Source organism: Myotis lucifugus, unplaced genomic scaffold, assembly GCF_000147115.1.
Source record: "Myotis lucifugus unplaced genomic scaffold, Myoluc2.0 scaffold_1, whole genome shotgun sequence".
In the NCBI taxonomy this organism is placed as follows: Eukaryota; Metazoa; Chordata; class Mammalia; order Chiroptera; family Vespertilionidae; genus Myotis; species Myotis lucifugus.
In genome coordinates this window covers 15,107,966-15,129,999 of record NW_005871049.1, presented here as the reverse complement: position 1 = coordinate 15,129,999, position 22,034 = coordinate 15,107,966, and the positions used below count along the sequence as shown (strand labels likewise).

General features: G+C 39.6%; 1 protein-coding gene across 3 annotated transcripts in view; it reads right to left on the bottom strand.

The window, feature by feature from the left end:
• Positions 1-22,034, bottom strand: part of HHIP (hedgehog interacting protein) — an 82,783-nt gene extending 60,749 nt beyond the window's left edge. For 2 of the 3 annotated variants that reach the window (XM_006081733.3, XM_006081734.3), the window contains exons 1-4: positions 21,176-21,989; positions 14,957-15,149; positions 8,221-8,377; positions 7,190-7,391 (exon numbers count right to left, since the gene is read on the bottom strand). In XM_006081733.3, the coding sequence (XP_006081795.1) occupies positions 7,190-7,391; positions 8,221-8,377; positions 14,957-15,149; positions 21,176-21,454 (831 nt within the window). In that variant the 5' untranslated portion in view covers positions 21,455-21,989. Of the gene's footprint in view, positions 1-7,189; positions 7,392-8,220; positions 8,378-14,956; positions 15,150-21,175 lie in introns of all 3 variants that reach the window. The other variant, XM_006081732.2, reaches the window with a different exon arrangement.

The following is a 22,034-nucleotide window of genomic DNA, read 5'->3' as shown; positions in this document are numbered from 1 at the left end:
TGGTAGCAGCAGGGCCTGTGGGGTGAGCATGGCCTCAGACAACTGCCTTGGAAATCAGCCTTGGTAACTTACTAGCTGTGTTATCTTGGGGAGTTGACTTATCTTCTGAGCCTCAGTCTCTTCATCTGTGAAATGGGCTATTCATACCTGCCTCACATGTTTACTGTAAGGATTACAGAAATGATCTATGTAACAGCTTAGCCAAGTAAATGCTCAAAAATTGGTGGTTATGATGAGTAAGAAGGAAGACAAGGGTGTCCTTGCTAACAAGATGTCTTGCTTGGAGACTGTAGCATTGGGAAAGAAAAGCTATTGAATGTTTCTAAAAGGGAGGGCTGTGCTGCCTTCTACAGTTTAGAGACAGTTTTGTGATGCCTGCTAGTTCCTCTTCATTACATAAAATAGTTACTGGAAAGGAAAGCAACTCATCATCAACAGGTCTCTTTCTCTTTGTGGTCACATACAGTGAGATGGTGGCTGCCAGGTTCAATCAGATGTTTGTTTGTTTGTTGTTGTTTTTTAAGGTGCAGAGACTGTCTCAGGGTCCAGATTTCTTGGTTTTTCACTTGTTTTAAATGATTACCACAGGGCTTGTCAGATTTATAGACTCTATTGCCTCTGTCCTTCAAGTCTTCGATAAATGTGAAGACATGAATGTAAAAACGTGCCTCGCCTCGGCTGGGACTCAGGTGGCTGATGTGGGAGAAGGCAGGCCTTTCTTTAGTCAACTGGAGGGACACTGTGTACATCGCTTCAGTAAAAGAGGATGCACGTTGGAAAAAAAATTATAGATTCAGCTGGCTTATTACACTGGCATACACCACAGAGATGCACAATCATGGTTATAAAACTGTTTTATCACTAGAATTGCCAATGCCACAATTAAGAAATAAAAAAACCAGAAATGAAAACTGACGTAACTAAACAGAAGATTACACTGAGATTATTTCACATCACACAGAGAATTTTTGCTTTTCTCTGTGGACACTCATAGTAGATTTAAAATAAAAACTGATTTAAAATTGAAAACATTTTTCACAGAGTACAGGACATTTTTACATGAAGTGTCAGCAATACTCAATAAAATATACCTGAGTTCAATGCCATATCATTACTACCTTGACATAAAAAATAAGTGTATTAAAATTTTTTATTTGTAGATCTATATTTTATCTACATTTTAATTTAATGGTTTGGAACCAGAATTTTAAACTGCAAAAAAGAGAGAAGACATTGAAAAATTTTTATTTGGGGGAAGACTATTCAATTAAAAGTGATAGACCACTTTTGGAATGAATTTACCTAATGGTTATTTCCAGCACTATAGCAATTCTCTTTTAGATGAGGTTTAACAACTTCAAATGCAGTAATTTGAGACAAAACAACATCAACAACAACACTTTTCACATTCCCAAATGGTGATTCTTCTCTTGTAACGTTTACCACATATACTTTGCTGCTTTCTGTTAGCGGAGCACATCCAGACCTGTAACAATTTTCCCAAGGAAGCACTTGAGACCTGGCCCAGTCATCACCATAGGTACAGGTGAGCGTGCTACGAAAGCAAATTGCTTCTAACTTAGGCTCTGATTCATTTCACTTTCACAAAAATACACTAACGTCTCATAAGATCGCAAGCTAAAGACAGAGGGAAATGTGAAAGGTTAGGTCTCTGACTAACTTCAGAAAAGCAGGACACCAACCCCACTTTCGCTGCCCGTGATTAAGCGAGTGATTTACAAGCATGTGAAATCAGAGGCCGCCCCGTCGGGCTTGCCCCGGCGCACCCTGCGTCCTCCCCACATGCTCCTGGGCTCGGCTGCTGTCTCTCAAGAGCCTCACCTCAATGGGCTCAGTCACCCGGACAATCAGCAGCTTTCAGCCTCACGTCCTCTCCTCCCCCCGTAAAAGGGCCGCTTCAAAAAAGCTTCTTTTGAAATGAGGATCCAAGTAGATAGAGAGGGACAGGAGTCCAGTCACACTTGTCCCAGTGACAGACAAGTCTTTCAGCTTTGCCTGCTGCGGGCTGCAAGCCGAAGGGCATGGCTGTGAGCCTCACCAACCCCTGACCGCTCAGGAGAGCTCAGGGGCAGAGAGAAGGCCTGCTGGTTTCTAAGGGCCACCTGTAGGTGACAGGTGATGGCTGGTCTTTGCTGCTGTGCACACACAAAGCCAAGGGGGACTTTCAGATCCTTGGTGGTCAGGAGAAGTTTGGTGAAATCACACGAGAGAAATGTCTGGTGTCCTTGTCATTTTTTACAAGGGGTTTTCAGGTATTTTTAGCAAGCTACATATTTAAGGAATGATAACAGTTTTGTCAACTAGATAAACACCAGATTCCAAAAAGGAACAAAACCAGGAAAAATTTAATGAGTAAAATCATCGTCCAATTAGAATTGCTGAGATTTTTAAATTAAATACCAGTTTTCAAAAATTTCTATCAAGAATCTTACATGCTGCCAAAGTTAGCTCATCTCTTCAATCAAAGTAAACTATTAGTATGTGGAGGCCAAGTAAATGACAAACGGTACAGGACAAATGACAAGTGGTGTCCAACTACTGGATCCCAGTGGTCATTTCAGTGTTAGGGTTTGGGCATAGGCTGGGCAGATAAAATGCCTCTCATTCAATGTGTGTCTGAGCCAGGGTTTGGCTCAGTCTTAGACCCAGGGTTTTCAAATTGGGTACATATCAAAATCACCTGGAAAATCTTTAAAAACATACCGATGCCTAGTATGTTTAACCCCAGATAGTGGGCAATGGGATTTTTTAAAGTTCCCAGGCAATTTAACTGTGTGGTCATTCTTGAGAAAACACTGGTCTATCTTTCCCAAGGACTTGGGATAAAGCTGGTTCTGGTACCTGCCCCACATCCTGACTCAGGATTCAGACATAAGCTCAGCTTAAAGATTTCAAATCACCAATGTCTTGGAATTTTCCCTTTGTGGATAACACAATAACAAATAATGCATATGCCTTCCCCTTCCACACCACACACACACACACACACACACACACACACACACACTGAAAACTTTAAGTTTCCTCACCAGTTGGATACTTGAGCCATTCTTCACCGTGTCCCTGCTGGTGGTTAGCTTGTACAACGCACTATCATCAAAGATCTGTCTAACCACCGCATATTTAAAAAACATATTTCTGATCCACTCTTTACTTGGCAATGTCACAAACTGCAGTGTTCCCGGAGTTGAGCTGTTGTGAATGAAGTTATCTCTTCCTAAATGAAATGGCAGTTTAAATTCATATGGCATAGAATTTATTCCATTAATCCAAAGCCACAATTTATTTTCTAGAGCAAAAGGAAGCCAATTCTTTCACTTGTGCTCTGCATTTCTGCACAGAACTTTCGCTCCAGGCAACTAGACAGTTACACTTCCAAGTACTGAAATCTCCCACAATGTAGGCAGCACAGCCTGGTGTTTAACACAAGAAATCACTTTTCGCCTCAAACAGGACCCGCTGAGGGAGGAGCTGCCCGAGTTCCCTGAAGGACTGGCTCTTTGCTGGCTACAATCAGGGCTAGAATAAGGAGATAACCAAGTCCAGCTCCTTGCCACAAAAAGATCAGTCCTTTTTCATGTGCCAGGAATCACTATCAATTCTTAATGGACAATTAGCAGAAAAGGAATTCCAGATTTCCTTACCGCCAGCGAAAGCTTTAGAAACCCTTATAATCAGGAATTCCGCTTTAAGTCTGATTTAATGCACTCATGCTGGTCATTAATTAATATCATGGGGGATCCCACTGTGGTTTGTCTTGTTTTCATTTCAAACATATGAAGGTCAGGCTCAGTATATACATTATTAATTCTGTGATCTGAGTATTGCCATCAATACTGTGCTCTGTTAAAACAGCTTTATTTTCTCTCTTGGGATTTTAAAATTGAAAGAATAGTAAAGAAGTGATATGCATAATAATTTATGAAAATTCCTATTTGCATTACTTACGCAAAATGATTATTAACAAACAGAATATTGCCATGAGCACACTAACTATTCATATATCAAGAAAGCCTGAAGCATTACTGTGAAATAGCTGTGAAACTATCTTCTCTTCAGAAGTCTCTGAAGGACATACCACGAAAATCAGTGGTAGGATCACCTCACGAATACACTGGCACCTGCTCCAACATAGCTGTAGTTGCCTCTTCTCATGCTTCCAACCCGTGACTTGTGACAGGAGTTTCAAGGAGACTAAGATAAAGGCCAGTGGTCGTATAACCTCCTTGAGGTGATAAGGATGTGATCTCATCACTCACTATCCAGTATACACTCAAATATCCATGTGATAGATTGGTATCTTATTGATGTCACAAGTGTCAAAGATGAACAGAATTTAAAATATTGCCCTTTAAAACATGGCATATTATGTAAGAACTCATTCTACAGAGGATAATGGATTTTGAAGTTTATTTAAGCCCTGGAGCTCTCCTAGGAGAGGAGGGCCATTCTGAAGAATTCCCTGAGGCCTGCCAGTCAAGCACAGGGCAGAGCCATCGCGCTGCTGCAGCCTGATGTGTGCAGTTCTATCATGTCTCAATAGCAGAGAAGATAAACTTTCATTCGATATCCCAGTGAATGGGCATGAATTTAAAAAGAGAGATTCTGAAGAAACTCTAGAAAAGGAAGACAGTTAAAGTAGAAACAAGAACACCAGTTTGTTGTTGTTTCTTACAACAAAAATTTCAAGTATTCTTAGCTCATTTCTTTCATTTACACTTTATCATACGTATCTTTTCTTTCTTTTTTTAAAATATTTTTATTGATTTCAGAGAGGAATGGAGAGGGAGAGAGAAATAGAAACATCAATGATGAGAGAGAATCACTGGCTGTCTCCTGCACACCTCCCACTGGATTGACCCGGCAACCCAGGAATATACCCTTGACTGGAATCGAACCTGGGACCCTTCGGTCCACAGGCTGACGTTCTATCCACTGAGCCAAACCAGCTAGGGGTCATATGTATCCTTTCAACACCAACATTTTTACTAAAATAACATTAGAAAACTATACATTAACCTTGCAAATATTTGAAAACATTATATGTTAGAGCAAATTGACAATGTGCATGTATATGGTGGATGCCCTTCAACTCAGTAATGCTCCTTTTATGAATTCTAAGAAAGTCATCCATAAGAATGACAAGTAACCATGATAAAAAAGAAAAGACTAGAGTCATCCCAAAGGTCTCATAAAAAGAAAATGAACTTATTGAGAAAAATTTTCAAATCTGGTAACATATTCATGATATATTGTTAGGTGAAGAAAGAAGGCTAAAAAGATGTTTGTTTATATGGTTTGATTTAAATTTTATTTTAAAGCTTTTTAGTATAAAAACTATCAGAAAGCATCTTCTTTTATGAATTTCTGCATTTATTAATATGGACCTGTATTAGCTTTGTACTCAGGAAAAATTCATTCAATGTTAATATAAAAAACTGGAAGGAAGTATATCAAGATGTTACTAGTGGTATTCTTTAATTAATGGGATGATAGGCAATGTTTTTTTCATGCTTTCCCCAATTTTCTCTTTTCTGGAGAGCCTGCTCAACTTGCACAGTTGGAAAAATACACTGCTGTTGAGTGATGCACTTGAGGCTGCATCTTCATTCTTTCCTCATTAGGGACACTGGCAGTGACTGATCAGAACACATTTCAGAATGTATTGATTGAACTCTGATGTGCAAAATGCTAATGCATAATTTAAAGAGACTTTTGATTATTTGCAGTGAATTTTAAAGAAAAAAATTATTGGGAAACAATTGAACCTACTCGGCTAAACAGATTTTCCAAATGATCTGTGTCTTGGTGCCAAAGTCCTTTTCCTTAAGGGACTGGAACAGGGGTCCTCAAACTACGGCCCGCAGGCCACATGCAAATACAAATATTGTATTTGTTCCCGTTTTGTTTTTTTACTTCAAAATAAGATATGTGCAGTGTGCATAGGAATTTGTTCATAGTTGTTTTTTTAAACTATAGTCCGGCCCTCCAACTGTCTGAGGGACAGTGAACTGGCCCCCTGTTTAAAAAGTTTGAGGACCCCTGGACTGGAAGTACCATAAGGCACCTCTCTTGGGCAGTATGTCTTGGTGACGTTGTCACACATGAAGTTGAGGTGGGTGGTCCCAATAATGTGGCATTTCCTATATTCTAATTAAGTCATTCTAATTGTTTCACATGGTAGGTACCAAATATATAGATCTGAGGAATATATTTTTTCCAACTTGTTTGCTCTTGTTTTGATGTTCTTACCTATGACTAGAGCAAGGAGGAGTTTATTTCTGTATGAGAAGAGTATAAATCCTCCTTTAATGTTTTTGCCAGTTAAGAATTGAAAAAGATAACTAGTTCTTCTCAAATCATATACAGCTCTTCCCCAATCACATACAGTTAATTGTTTCATTCTAAAATAGTCATGAGTTGTTCTATTGTCTCAATTTTAGAATGCCACAATTTGCGTTATCGCTTAATACTGCAAATACTATACTGCATTACTCTCTTCTGAAACAAATTTGGTAATTTTATTTACATACCTATTAGATTACTTAACTCAAATTGGAGAAGTGGGAAAGAAGTCAAGAGCTGTGCTAATATATTACAAAGATGGCTTGTTATAGATAAAAATATTTGACTTACCTGTAAAAACATTATACAAGGAAGTCACAGTATAAGTAGCATCTTTTATGACACAGGCTCAAACACAGATGTGGTAAAGAATGACTTGCAGTTGCCAAAATAACCGAAAGACCTCTTTGTTTGTATTAGCAAATGCTGATATACAAATCTACAATTGCAAGTATTATGCCTATTAAGTAACATTTCAACAAATACTTTATAAAACCAAGAATGATTTTTAAATGTGTAAATTACACAGGGAAAGCATGTCCAAGTACCAATCTGTTTGCACTGCTTAATAGTCACCAAACATCATTAAAAGGGGAGGAGGGGCAGGCAGGTGGGGACAACTGTAATAGTGTCAACAATAAAAATAAAGTTAGGAAAACTGTCATTGTGCCGGTTCAGTTGTCATAGTTATTGTTCCTTTATGGTGTTTCCTTATTTTCTCCTTAAACATTCTTTTATTATAAAGAAATACCTGTAGCAAGGATAACACTAAAATAGAATTAACATAGCCAGAGCAAAGATAAATAAAAGTTAAAAAGCCAACCTTTATTCCACTTTGAACAAGTTTGTGAATGTCCAAATAAGGCTCCTTGAAAATGTCTCCTTCGGGGGTGAGTATCTTCACGTAACCTTCCTTTTCCAGGATGAAGAGCCGGTGGGAGCCGTCCCCACTGTGGAGGGCGCTGACCGGCTGACGCAGCCCACTCACAACCTCCTGAATGCAGAAGCAGTTGTGCTTGTGCTTTCTAGACAAATGAAAGAAACCGGTAAGCAGTGCTTAAGGTGAAGGGTGGAAGGGATGCACTTAGCATCCTTTCAAAATACATTTCCTCTAGGAAGCAATGGTTTGGATGATCCTGAAGGGCTGCTCACCCAAGGGCACAATCGGATTCTTTGAAATTCTTTTCAATTGGGGAGAAATAAAACCGAACAGCCCCCTATCAGAAAGTAAAAGAGAATTTCAAAACGTGTATTGGAAATATTGAGGGTAACGCTTTGTCAAGTATGTGATTGTCTAACCACTATGCTGTATACCTGAAACTAATACAAAATAATATTGAGTGTAAACTGTTCATTGAACAAATTTAAAATTTTTTTTAAAGAACTACCATTTACACACCACCTAGCTTCAAAAACTACATATATTTTAAAACTTCATAAGCTCATTATCTCATCTTTCAGTGACTATAATTAAAATGAGCTTTACTCACAATAATTAAACATTATAGAAGGGTGCTCGAGAGAAAGTTCTAAGATCTATTTATAAAACTCTGATTGGCTAATAATAATGTGCATCATAACCTAACAGCAAGCATACATTTCAAGTTAAAACTATACTCATAAAATTCACATGAATCATAGAGAAGCCAAGCTCATAACAAGATTAGTAATCTAAGTATTAAAAGCATTTATACTAATATGACGTTAGAGAAGCAAACTACTAAAAAGAAAAAAAAAGCATGTGGAGGGTATAGCTGCTAGACATAAGCAAAGAAAGATGAGTCACTTTCAAAGCCACAAGATTTGTTAGTTTTTTTTTTTAAAAAAAGGTTAAAGAGCATTATCTTTATGAACCTGCTGATCTCCTCCACTTTGTCATATTCTTCCATCTGGTCCAAGTAGTTAGACGCTGGTCCTCTGATTTGTTTTCTTGGAAAATCTGGAAAGCACAACCCACCATCTTTTTTTGCATAGTAAAAGCAAAACTCCTCAGCAGTAGTTTGAAGGAAACCTTTAAAAAATGTAAAAAGGCTCATCAGAAATAGTACCATGTAAAAACATCCTATTGGAAAGATAAAAACACAAGGAAAGAATTTTTTAGGAACCATATGAATAGTCTAGGAAAGTATATAGACAAAAAAGAAAGAAAAACTTTTTTTGCTTGGGATTTTCATTTTTTAACCAAAACTTGAGACATTCAGTAAAAGTGAAATTATGTCATATTGGATAGTTTAAAAGGCTCATATGAAATACACATTATACATTTCTTGTTATTGCATTGATTTATTTTCAAGCTTCCCCAGTGACCACATGTTGCACTGGTGAACTTATCCAATCACTGTTCAGCATTTTTTGCCCTAGAGTAATTCCTAAGAAGAGTAAATTAGAATCAAGAAAGAGAAAGACTATCAGATGCCAGTTTGGCCATTTTACAATTCTTACTATATTGTCACTCACATATGATTAAAAAATAAATCTAGTCGCTATCACAAGGTCATTATACACTATAATGAATGACTGACTCATTGTGCAATGATTGAGCAACGAATTGATGTTGTAACAGAGCCACCATTTTCAAATATGTAGGTGCCGTTTCCTACACTTCACTCACAGGAGAAAATGATTATTTTGCAAAACAAAAATTATATTTAAAATATCCTTTCAATTTTCTCAGGCACAATAGCTGACATACCACCCTTCGCTGAAAAATAATTATAACAAGCCAAAACAAAAAATGCAATATAGGCATCTGAAAGACAAATAATTTTGCTTACATAGTAACAATTTTTATGAAATAAAACAACTATCTATAATAATAAAAGCATAATATGCTAATTAGACCGGACAGCCGAACGACCTTCCAGACGTCATTCCAGACGTCCTTCTGGACGAAGCCATGGTGGTGGGGGACTGAGACAGAGGTGGTTAGGGGCAATCAGGCAGGCAGGTGAGCAGTTAGGGGCATCAGGCAGTCAGGCAGAGTGGTTAGGGGTGATCAGGCAGGCAGGTGAGTGGTTAGGGGCTATCAGGCAGGCAGGGAGAGTGGTTAGGGGTGATCAGGCAGGTGAGTGGTTAGGGATGATAAGGCAGGCAGGCAGAGTGATTAGGGGCAATCAGGCAGGCAGGTGAGTGGTTAGGGGCGATGAGGCAGGCAGGCAGGCGAGGGGTTAGGGGCGATCAGGCAGGCAGGCCGGCGAGTGGTTAGGAGCCAGTGGTCCTGGATTACAAAAGGGATGTCCAATTGCCGGTTTAGGTGGGATAGGGCCTACACCGGCAGTCAGACATCCCCCGAGGGGTCCCGGATTGCGAGGGGGTGCAGGCCGGCTGAGGAACCTCCCCCATGCACGAATATCGTGCACTGGGCCTCTAGTATTTGAATAAGATGAGGACTTTATGATCAAATATAATTTTTACATTACTTTTAACATTTGAGTTAATAAGGTGTTGGGTTTTTGGGAGGAGGGCATATTAATTAATGATTCAGTTCCATATTCTGATGATTCTGCTATCAAAATAATTTGTTGCTACTAGAGTTGACTTTTTATATGAAATATATGAAGTTCTAAATTCCTGCTTTTGGTCTCATACCTTTATTATGTTTAATGTTTTGATTTTTACCTAACAAATCAGATTATCATGCCTCATCAATACTGTGATAAAGGCATGTGGTAACTTAGTTGACATTCAGAAGTTGTATAATACATTCTAGTTTGCATGGATTTCTAAGAACAAGAATTTGGGGACAACCAAGTGAGGCTTATCAATGGATTATGTAAGATGTATTTCTTTTCTGTGAGCTTGACCAAAGTCCCTTCAAACCTAAAACTATTCTTGGGAACTGAGGGTCCCAAATGGTTAAAACTTGATATAGATTTTTGACCTAACTTTTGGGTAAAATGTATCCACCCCTAAACTTCTGAGGCAGATTCTTCAAGGCCAGTATCTGATTAGGTTACTGAGAAACATCTTATCTTTGGGAACCAGGCAAGAAAGAGCAGATGTCCTTGAGAATGTATGTGTGTATGTATGTGTGTGGGGGTGGGGGTTGGGTGGGAGGTGTGGACAGAAAAGGAGGCAGGGCAGTTGGGAAGGGTGCTCCTTGCGGGGGAGGGCAAGGCAGCTGGAAGAAGTTATCTTTGTTTAATAAAAAATCAGGAATTAGAAATTGAAGAGAGGGATGACCGCTGCAACATTTATTCATCTGCAGCAATTCACTGTTTGCAAAAGGTCACTTTTCTCCTCCAGTCTTTAATGGCTAAGCAGACAGAGGAAAGCTGCCTAGGGTTGTTCAACAAGTCTGCCTGAGGAAAAAGAAGGAACACTGAGCTGCTAAATCAAACTTTTTGAACAGTTTTGGGCTAGATCTTTTTTTTTTCATATATATATATATATATATATATATATATATATATATCCAAAAATATATATATGTATATATATTATATGTAATATATCTATATATTTACATTACATATAAAATATATGTTTATTATATTTAAATTGACCATCAAGCAGGAAGAACTCCATGCATTTAGGAACACTGTCAGACCATGGATATATTTATAACTGAATGTATGAAGGAGAAATTTTGTGTTAATGTGATGTTTGCCTCCGGGGTCATAGAAAAACTTCAAAGCACAATTCAGAAGAAATTTTGATTTTGGTTGTTTGCTGTTGTTGTTTTTTTAAGTCTGCATTCCAGCCTTACAGTCTGCAAACCAATAACATCTTAAGGGGAAATGAAGGAACAATGCTGGTGGCTGATTCCATTTTATAAGGAATTATTAGCTGGGGACAAATGAGGAAATGAAAAATCATTTTCAAATGCGACATCAGAAGATTAATGGTGCCGATTCATAAACTCCATGGTTCCTGGGGGTACCACACTCTTTTAGCAAATTAAAGACAAAACTAAAACAGAAGGTTCACAATGAATTACTCTGAGTTTTTTTTTTTTTTTACAAATTCTAGACTCACTGAGTCATCTAAGTGTGAAGGAGGAAGCCTACTCAGAAGACTTTCACATAAAAAAATTGACATGTTTCTTACAGTTATGATAGTTTAATTGAAATATCTAATACTCTTTGTAATACTTTACCTTAAATGATCTGCTTTGGATTATTTAAGGTAACTGGAAAGTGATGAATAATATCTTTTTCTGGGAGGAGCTGAAAGGGATCTCGTTCAGGACATTGAGCTAACATTTATTGCCAGGGAAGATGTAATTCACCAAATGGTACCCTTCTTTGGAAAACGGAAGCACATCTTACTCAAAGTGAGTGTTTAGCTCACCTTGGATCATCATAATATGATCAAGTCCACTAATAATGGACGTTCACTGATTATTCCAGGAGCCATATTTTTTGTTTAAACCCCTGATAACTTATCAACTATCTTGGACCTGGCACTATTCTCTCCTGGATCATGAACCCAGTCCTACTACACCATGAAGCTCCCTATAAAACATTGACACGTGAACAAATATTCTCAGTAGAGGAGTCTCAGCTCTAGCTTTTCTCTCACTCAGCATGTATGCTGGAGAAAAGTTATTTCTCCCCATTACATGTGGTGTTCATCATGATAAGGAAAAAATGGAAAAAAGAAAAAATGCCCAACTGTCAATAAGGCTTGCACTCCAGAGCATTTTTCTAGTAGAGGTAGTAGATTTGATGTGTCCATCTGTTCGCTCTGGTTTGTGTCTTGGGGACTAAGAAGACACATGGGTGAGGTATCTGACTGGGTGGTCAGGAGTGGCTGTGGACTAAAGCAGCTCAGTGGAATCAAATCCTTGACCTTGGCCTCATTAGCAACAGGATTAAACCAATTGAACTAATTGTGTACAGACATTTCACACTGCAGTAACCTACAGATGACGTCTTAGAGTGATAAACATCATTTTGATAGCGATGAATGGAAGAAACAAGGCTGTCGAGTGTGGGGTGCTATCACTGAGTGAACAGCAAAGCACCCACTCCCACTCTGTTCGTCATAATTCAGGCAGAAGAGAAGACCTGTGGTGTTCAGAAAGGAGCTCGTGTGATGGGTTTTTGTTTTGTTTTGTTCTTTGCAATTTTGGTACTTTTTAGAAGTTTTAAGAAATTACCCCCCAAAGTAAATTCACAACTAGCTAATATTATGATTAAGAAAACTCTAGTGTATCCTCACTTTTGTGACTTTTAACTTAAATTCTTTTCTCATGGGATGGGGAGGGCGGGGAATAAGCAGGTCATGACTATTTCTGCATTACAGTTTCTAGAAAGTAGCTATCTTTCGGGTGTCAGTGTATTGCAAAGTGACCGGTGTGTTCTTAAAACCATGAAGGTGAAGCAAAGAGACAGGTCATTTACATATTTATTATTTTATATATTGGGCAAGGGAGGAAGAAATGAAGATGTCTCTGGAATTATTTTCACCCCCTTTCAGCATTTGTTTTAGCAAAATACATACCTTAGGGTACCTTCCTCTTCATGTTTTTGATTTGCAGAAAGATGAGGTATTAATAAGCATAGTCCAAATATGTTAACTAATTTCTTATTAAAAAATCACAAAGTAGCTGTTTTTTTTTGTTTGTTTGTTTGTTGTTTTGTTTTTACCATTTTGAACTTCAGAGAAAAGTAAACCATGTCACTAAATAGACTTAAGGTGAAAATATTACAAACTTGCTTTTTGAGCAACTTCTGAAAAATCAGGGTTCTAGAATTCTAGAGTCTTCCGGGTTTGGGGGAAGGGCGGAAGGCAGGATCACCATCCTATTCATCATACTTCAGGAAATGGTAACCTGTGTGCCAAGGATCAGTCTGGCTAACAAACTGGTCAACAGAAGGAACACAAATAGTGTGATTACAGCTTACTTTGGGACCCGTATTTAGAGCGATTATTTGCATTTGATGGGTCCGGAGGAAGGCCCCCTCTGCGAGTGGCTGCAGCCTGCTAGCCTGTCCCTGGGAAGCGCCCTGGCTGCTCCGTCCACCACTGGAGTGGAGCTTTCATCTGGTTATCTTTCAAGGCAGCCTGGGTGGCCACCAAAAGCACTTGACATCTTGATGCACTTCAGCAGTTTTACATATATACAAACTCGGTAGAAAAATAAATTTGTCATTCGTCACCACATATGTTGATCTGGGGAGTGAGGTGCTTGCCGCTCTGGCTCCTGAGCTGTTTGCTGTGCTCCCTCTGACAGTGGGTATCGCTTTCTGTTGTTTGTTTTGGAAGCTACAATAACTTCAGATGCAGGAAGACCCCCATAGATGAGTTCCCAAATACAGCCTGGTTGTCTTGAACTCAAGTAGATGGAGGTAGATGAAAATGCTAAGTGTTCATATCACGCTCAGCTTACGGTGGTCAAGGCGAACCTTCAAGACTTGAAATTTGCAGCAGGCCTTCATGGGACCTAATCTGTTATCGCTTCTCGACAGGCCATCGAGGCAACCGTGACCCATTCTACTTTGCTTTGGGGAATGTGATAAAGAGGGAGAAACAGCTGGCTTAAAAAAAGCCTTCGAAACATGACTGTAGTTTATAAAGACAATAATAATATTTTCACATTGAATGGGTTTAGATCCATGTTATGCTACACCAAAGAAAGCAAGCAACCCTAGTCAAAATGTTTTCTTAGGTTATTAAGAGGGCTCTATAAAAAAATGCCAAAAAAAGGGAAATCTACACTTTTGGGTCAGAGAAAAAAGTGAAATGTGCATAGCAATGAAAAAAAAAGTTATCTAAGTGCATCCCAGAGTTCTTAAAGCTTGCCTTTTCCTCCAGTGCCATGGGGTTTTCTACACTGTTAGCTCCAGAGTTGTTTGTGTGTGACTTTGCCTAACTAAACTAAAGCTGCCTCCTTAAATTCTTTTCTACCTCTATGTTGATTCTTCCAACAACCAAAGTTTACAAACATTTGATGGTAAAATTAATCAATGCCCAAGAATGTATATGTTTATTAGGGTCCAAAACATGATAGTGACCAGGTAGACTTGGATGGCTGTCAGCATGAGAACTTCTCTGTGCACCCTCTCACTTTCTCACTGCACAACTTAGGGGGAGGCATTTCACGCCTCCGGAGCCTCAGGTGTCCTATCAATCAAGTGGACAATTCCTACCTATCTCTCAGGGTTTTTGAAGTGCAAATTAGTCATCATATGTCAAAGTGCTTTGTAAGGCTTTACTTTTTTTTTTATTTTGAATTGTATCTTATTTAAGGGAATACCTTAAAAGTCAGTGGACAATCTGCATTTATGTGTCCACTGTGTAGAGGGGGAGGCTGCCTTGATATTGATGTAGATGGGTAAAGGAGAAACCAATAAGAAATCTGTGCTGATAATCTAACACGTGTAAAGATCACCGACTGTATTACCGATTTCACAACAACAACAAAGAGCAGAACATTTCAACAAAACCAACATACTACTTGTGGACCGAAATGACAGTAATCCCATTTAGCAGCAATAAAAGTTTTCAAATTTGAAAAGGTTAGTTATGAGGAAAGAATAGGTTTGTTGAACGATGAGATACATTTTACACGCCTGGATGCAAGCATTGAAGGACAGGTGTCTTGGAAGGACATCTGCAGTTGATGTAATGTATGCGTTTTTACCTGGAATGTGGCCTCGGCAAGTGTAAAAGAATTCTTTGCAATAGTCTTTGCAGAGCAGGGGGAGGACTAGGTCTCTGTCCAAGGCTTCCCTCTCAGGTGAGTGGAACAGGTTCTGAGAATATGGAGAGCAAAGCGCACATTTGATTTCCTCCAGTAACTTCCCACATTCGGTGTTGTTGTTCACAGAAAATATCTGAAAGCCGTAAATCAGAAATAAACTCCTTTTTAGTGGTTCGAAGTTAGGGTTAGTTGCTTTTTATTTTGTAATCAGGTAACTAGAAAAGTATGATTTAGCCAATATAGTTGTCTGAAAAGAACTGCCATGGGACGGTAGAGAATGCCTGTATAAGGATATACAGGTCCTCTCTTGTGTGGAATGAGAGAGCCAAGGGTAGGGGATGGACAAAAGTCTTCTTACTCTTGCAAATCAAAGTGGTTTATCTGCCTTTCAGGTGTAAAAAAATTAAATGACAATTATAGTGAGACCCTTTATCTCTTTATCACTTTACTCTGCTTCAAAGTGTATAGTGACTGATACTTAACTTTAAAATTCCGCCAAAACCGGTTTGGCTCGGTGGATAGAGCATCGGCCTGCGGACTGAAAGGTCCCAGGTTCGATTTCGGTCAAGGGCATATACCTTGGTTGCGGGCACATCCCCGGTAGGAGGTGTGCAGGAGGCAGCTGGTCAATGGGCAGCTGATCAATGTTTCTCTCTCATCGATGTTTCTAACTCTCTATCCCTCTCCCTTCCTCTCTGTAAAAAATCAATAAAAATATATATTAAAAAAATAAAATTCCAAATACCTTTATCCACTAACAGGGTGTCTCCCAAAAAACGTATACACCTTGAATGATTATAAAGTCAGTGTTTATTAACATACAGTTCATTTTCAAAATTTAAGAGAATCTACAGAAATGAGTGTGTATATATTTTTTGGGACACCCTGTATATGTAAAGCAGAATTAAAAAATATATATATGGTTTATTTGTGTCTTGAAATTCACTCATGAAATTCCTAATTTGATATTCTCAAAGATGTTAACTTGAATTACATTTTTCTAATTTTAATTAATTTTCAATCTAAAATTGCATAGGGAAAGTTTTCTAAAGTGGGGAAAAATTTCTCCCTTTCATGTTCTATAAAAATAATATCTGGAGCTGAATCAAACGGGTTTAAGACCCATTTTTATTATTCATTATATCTTAGCCAGGAAAAACTTTCTAACCAGCTCCTCAGGTATGTTATATGCATGAATAAACTCAAGAGTCTAATAAAAGTGCTTTTGTATAGTATTTAGTAAGTCTTGATGGGAAAAGGCATGCTTTTATCCTTATTTATACAGTAGTATGTCTTTTATGTCAATAAGATCAATTTGGGTGTCATTGATTCACTGAGGTTAGGTCTCAGTGCCTTAGTACTAACTTTGAAAAACTGATTTCAGGAGTTCCTCTAATTAATATAGAGGAACAGTATCAGCACAATATTTGAGATGTGCTGTCTAAACCAATAACTGATTTTTCATATTGAAAAAAAACCTAATGGGATTGAATCTTCAACATTTTCCCAGTTTATGTAACTATATCTGTACCTAATCACTTCTTTAGAACTATGAACTGGAGTTAATATTTTAATATATAGATCATTGTTTAAAGCAAATAGTTCATTCACAAACTGAGGTTCTAATTTGAGTACATCGTACGGCTTCTAATTTTTTAGGATAAATATATTCTAGATGATCACAAAATTTGGATCTTCAAGAGCAAAGCAACTTAAATTCCATAGAAGTTACCCAGTTTCAGAAAAAAATTTACAATATGTTGTAACTATCTACGATATTCAGAAGTCACTTCTAATCAGAATTATATGTACATTTTAATTTTTATCAACTTATTTAAATGACAATTGCTTAAATGGTTAAAGTTTTCTAAAAGGAAACATACACCAGACACTTAGAATTTGCATTCCAAGAATGTTTTAAATGTCTTTTATTGTCCATACTCTGGCAGACCTCACCAGATCCATTCAATATTAATACTGTTCAACTTTGTTCTGTTTGTTTATCATACAGCAGTCCTCTAAGAACAAAACAACTGCAGGATGTTGAAACCACCTCCTTTGCTGGCGGAAAAACTGCAATGTAATTACCTTTGGTTTTATGGAGAATATGCACGCTTCCATTTTTTTATAGCTGAAACAAAATGATCCCCATATACTCTCCCAGCTGCTGTCCAGGAAGAGCTTGAAGTTAGTGCCTAAAGAATTTTGTCTTTTACAATTTTTGGAATGTGTCCTGGCCACAAGATCTCTCATCAAAAGTTTCAGAAATAGGATTCAATAAATTATCTGAAATCAAGTATAATATTATTCTTTGTAAAGTTTCATGCTGTTCCGGCCCAGCAGGATGGTAACATTTTGCTCTGTGTGAGGTCTGCAGTGTAAATACCCATTTGAAGATAGATAGAGCCATCATTCTGGCTTTGGTTTCAATGAACCAATAGTCTTACTGAAGTCAATTAAACTGACTCAGCCCAAGCTGCAACACTGTTTTAGACAGATGTGTACTGCTGTGTGTGTGTGTGTGTGTGTGTGTGTGTGTGTGTGTGTGTAGGGAATTTTTTCTTGTCAGGCTATGTGTCTGTGTCTATACAGGTCCTTAACTTTATGTCTGACAATGTCATCAATCTTAAGAAGAAATTTAAGCTAATTTCCTGTTTCGATTTCTAAAAGCCATATACGAAACCATCAAATTATAGTGGTTTAAACTAAATATACTTTGGAAATCATGTAAAACTTGGAAACATTATTACAGCATGCCTAGTAATGATTGTGGCTGTTGCTGACTAATTTATAACATCTGGCAGGTCATCCTTTAATCTTGAGCCACATGAAAGTAAAACCCATAGAAGAAAGGTAAGATAAATCCTGGAATACACAGTGAAGTGTGGCCTACAACTATAGCTTATCAACAAGTAGTAAAATGGGTGACAGAGACCTTCTGTATTTCTCCTTATTTATCAAGTAACTAAACAAAGAGCATAGAAAGGCCCCCACATGGGTTTGATGAGCGGACAAAAGGAGAAAATACATGACAGTATATTAAGATGTCACCTTAAGATCACTTGGTACATAAAAAGTTATTTCTAAAAATCATATGCCTACAATGTTCTTCAGCTGTTGGGTAGAACACATGGGTCTCTGGACTATAGTGCTGGATTATGTCATTAAAGAGTTCAGTTTCAATTTTAGGCTAATATGTAAATAGATCATTGTACTAAGGCAGCTGTTAAAGGGATCCCAGGATGAGTTATTTGTTTAGTTGGATGTGTTCAACAATAGGCTTTGTCCCTGAAAGAGCCAGAGCAAACAAATGATTGTAAAAGGGCACACTTGAAAACAATTACTTTTCACCCATTCCTTGACAGCTTTGGCTGTGAAACCACCCAAGGTAGAGAGATCTTCTATGCTTCTGTGGGTACAAGTTAAGTTTTAGAAATGGGGGTATTTCAGTTGGTAGCTGTTTGAATTTGGCAAATGGGAATTAGATCCTTTTAGCATGTTGTATTTAAGAGCTGCAAAAATATTAAGACAATATAACTTCCTTAATTTGGGCAGTAGTTATTTATAACAGTAGTTAGCCATCTCATTACAATGCTCAAAATGATTAAAATGTACAAAACATTAAACTATATTTAAATAAAAAACATAATGCCATGGCTACAGAATTGAACTTAATGCTAGTTCATTACATGAAAGAATATGTGTGAGACTGGAAACTGGACTTACTGGCACAGCTGAGCATGCTCAATACTCCTACATAGTTTGCTACTATCTGTCTATGAAGTTTCTTCCCATAGGAAAAGGCTACTCCTATAGTTTCTTGAAACGTTGCAGAAATCTTTCTGGGGAAAACATTTTTTTTTTCACAAATAAAAAAGGGTCCTTTCAAAAAGCCATCATCTCTCCTGTCCATATATTATGAAATAAGACCCTAACATATATTATAAACCAGGAAAGGTTAGGGAAAGAAGGGAAACAGTGATGTTTATTATAAAATAACATGTTTTAAAAATTATTAAAACTTGAGCGCTAACATAGGTCAAGAGTGCATAGGCATAATGATATCAAATCTCTGAGTTGCACAATTTGAGTATTGTTGGTTTATAAACCATTTGTAATGAAACCAGCAAAGTCTAGTGTACCACATTTAATTCACACACATTTCCCAAGCGCGTAGGGGTTTGTTGGAGATTGGGAGCACGTAAAATGGAAAGGAATGTGGATAGCTAACGTGGCAGATTTGCTTCCTAAAGAATGATTTCTTAAAAAAAAAAAGCTTTATATAACTTCTCTTAGGGATTATAATTCCCATCAGCGCCCCCTCCCCCAACTCCAATCTCCACTACATTTAGTTAAGAACAAACTTTTCATTCCTCATGTTCATGTTTAATATGGCAGGGGTCTGCAGATCATGGGTGTACTCACAGTATACACTGTACACAGGGAGACTTAATGGCAAATATTTCTAAACCTTCCTTTAAATTTCCTGCTTCTTTTGAGATCCTGGTAAAACCCTGCAGATGATGTGAATGTAGCTCTTCTGCCATTTAATTCAATTACAACACAGGAGCTTAAGGACATTGTTTTTGAATAAAATGCTGGAATATCTGTTCCCTGAATCTCAGACCACTGCTGCATATGGTAAGAATAAAGAGCGAGATGCAGCTGAAAACCTGCAGCAAGACAGTTCTCACTCATCTGGGAATAGAGGGAGTTGGACAAATGCTCCCTCAAAAGGCATGAACATTTGGACAGAGCTGGGGACTGAAAGAGAATGATGTTCTCTAGTTTCACCCATTAGTGAACCAACTAACAAACACAATGGTGTTGTTGTTATTCTTTTGCCATAAGCAACAGGACTCTGTGTGTGGGCAGCAGTTTAGTGGGGAGGAGGATAAGTCGACCCCTTTTTGTCCTATTGATTTTTTCCTATTTGCATGACTTGAGCAAATTAAATGATGCAATATGGCTTTTTGTTACAAAACAAAGTGAGAGATACCACCCAGACACATATGTTGATTCCTAGGAGCTGTTTACATGAGAATAGAGTGAAATCTACCGTGAACTGAGCATAAAAATTAGATTCAGCCTGGGTATTTTTTTTTTTTATTATGCCTGGGCCAGCAAGACTGAAGCAGAAGTTTTCCAAGAGACTCTCAGACCTTGACAACTGCAGTGTTGTAACAGAGGAATTCTTAATTAAACCTAAAATGGGGAAAGGGAGGGGGAGCAAAGACACCTGATTGTTTATTTCACGTGCAGTGATTGTTAATGACGTGGTCCCCCAGGCTTTCTCCGGAGTACAGTAGACCGCACACATTACTGCATCCCATGGCACGAGAGATGTTGCAAACTCAAACATAAGCCTGCGTTTCCAGTCAGCCAACACTATTTTCCTATTTCTTTAAACTTATTAACACGAGGAAAAGAGAAATGCCCTTACCCCTGACACAAGTTTCTGGAGGAGATCGTCCTGGGCAACTAAATACCAGGGAAAAGCCTGAACTGATAATATGACAAAACATTACAACCAGGGATGGGGAGTCGTCTCCGTTTCATGTGACAACTCCTCCCCAGCAAAAATCTTTCGCCAGTTTTTCGGGTTCTCCGCGGGAGCACCAGGACTTCCCTTTTCGCTATTTAACGACTGTAACGTTAGACAACCCCTCTGACGGGGCTGGGGACCATAAACCAACCATGCTTCCCCATCCTTGACGAAGCAGCCCTCTCCCTCCCCGAGCACGTGGAGAGAGCTGCACACATCTCTTCACTCCAGAAAAATAAACCGGAAACCACAGCCACCTTAATTTACAGTTTCGCCGCAGCCAATGCCTATTCGATCCAAAACACACTGTTAATCGCGATTCTTTTAAAATATGTACCCAGCCCCCGAAGGAGGGTACCACGGAAGCGCCTCTCTTCCGAGACAGGCGGTTTTGCACAGCATCCTGACCGCGGACTCCGGGGGGCGGGCGAGGTATCTGCGCTGCCCGGAGGAACACACACCACGCGATCTCGCCGGCGCTTTCGAAAAGTTACCAGAAAGAACTCCCCAGACGAACGCCGCCCTCCTTACGGCCCCCGGCACTGCCGGAGCCGCGGGGAAGCCCACCCAGCCAGCATGCCAACCTCCCAGCGGCGAGGCGGGTGCGTGCCTACCTTGTGATCCAGGCGCCCCAGCCCCGGGCTGTCACTCCGCAGGCAGCAGGAGAGCCGAGGGTAGAAGCCACCGCACAGCATCTCTCCCCCGCTCAGCAGCTCCTGCTGGGACATCATGCGCCTGTCTCTCCTTTTCAGGCGTTTCGGGGGGTTCCCGTTCAGGCACCTTCTCCTCCGCACTCCGCTCGCTTCGCTTCTTTCCCCAAACTTAGCATCTCCTTCGAAGAAGCCCAGAGCCACGGCCAGCAGCAGCAGCTTAAATGAGAGCATCTTCAGCATCGTCTGCCCGGAGCGGCCGGGGCTGGGCGCGGGCGAATGCGGGGGGAACGCCACCGCCCAGCAGGGGCACTAGGACGCAGCTCCGGGAGGAGGCTGCGGGGCGGCGGGACACTCTGGAGGCCGAGGGAGGTGGCGGGGGCGATGCAACTTTGCAAAAAAAATGAAAGGCGAGGCGATGGGTCCAGTGCCTTGGGGGAGCCCGAGGAGCGAGAGGACGTGGTGCGGATGACACCGTGGACAGCGGTGCCAGTGTCAGTGGGGTTAGGGGCTCTCTGCCGCGGCGGGGCAGTGGGAGGAGGAGAAGGAGTTGGAAGAAGAGGAGGAGAAGCCGGCCACAGAGCTTCGCTTGTCCGTGTAACGGGAGTTGTGTAGGTGAGACAGTAGCAGCGACAGAACCGGCGGCGGCGGGGCAGGCGAAGGCAGGGCCGGCGCTGGGCTCTAGATGATGCTGAGGTCTCCTCTGCCGGCGGCTGCAGCTTCTCACGCAGCCTCTCATGTTTCGTTCCCTCTTTTCTTCTTCTTTTTAACTAGCGCGCGGGGAGGTGCTGCCACCGCGCGCCCCTTGACGTCACCGCTGCTC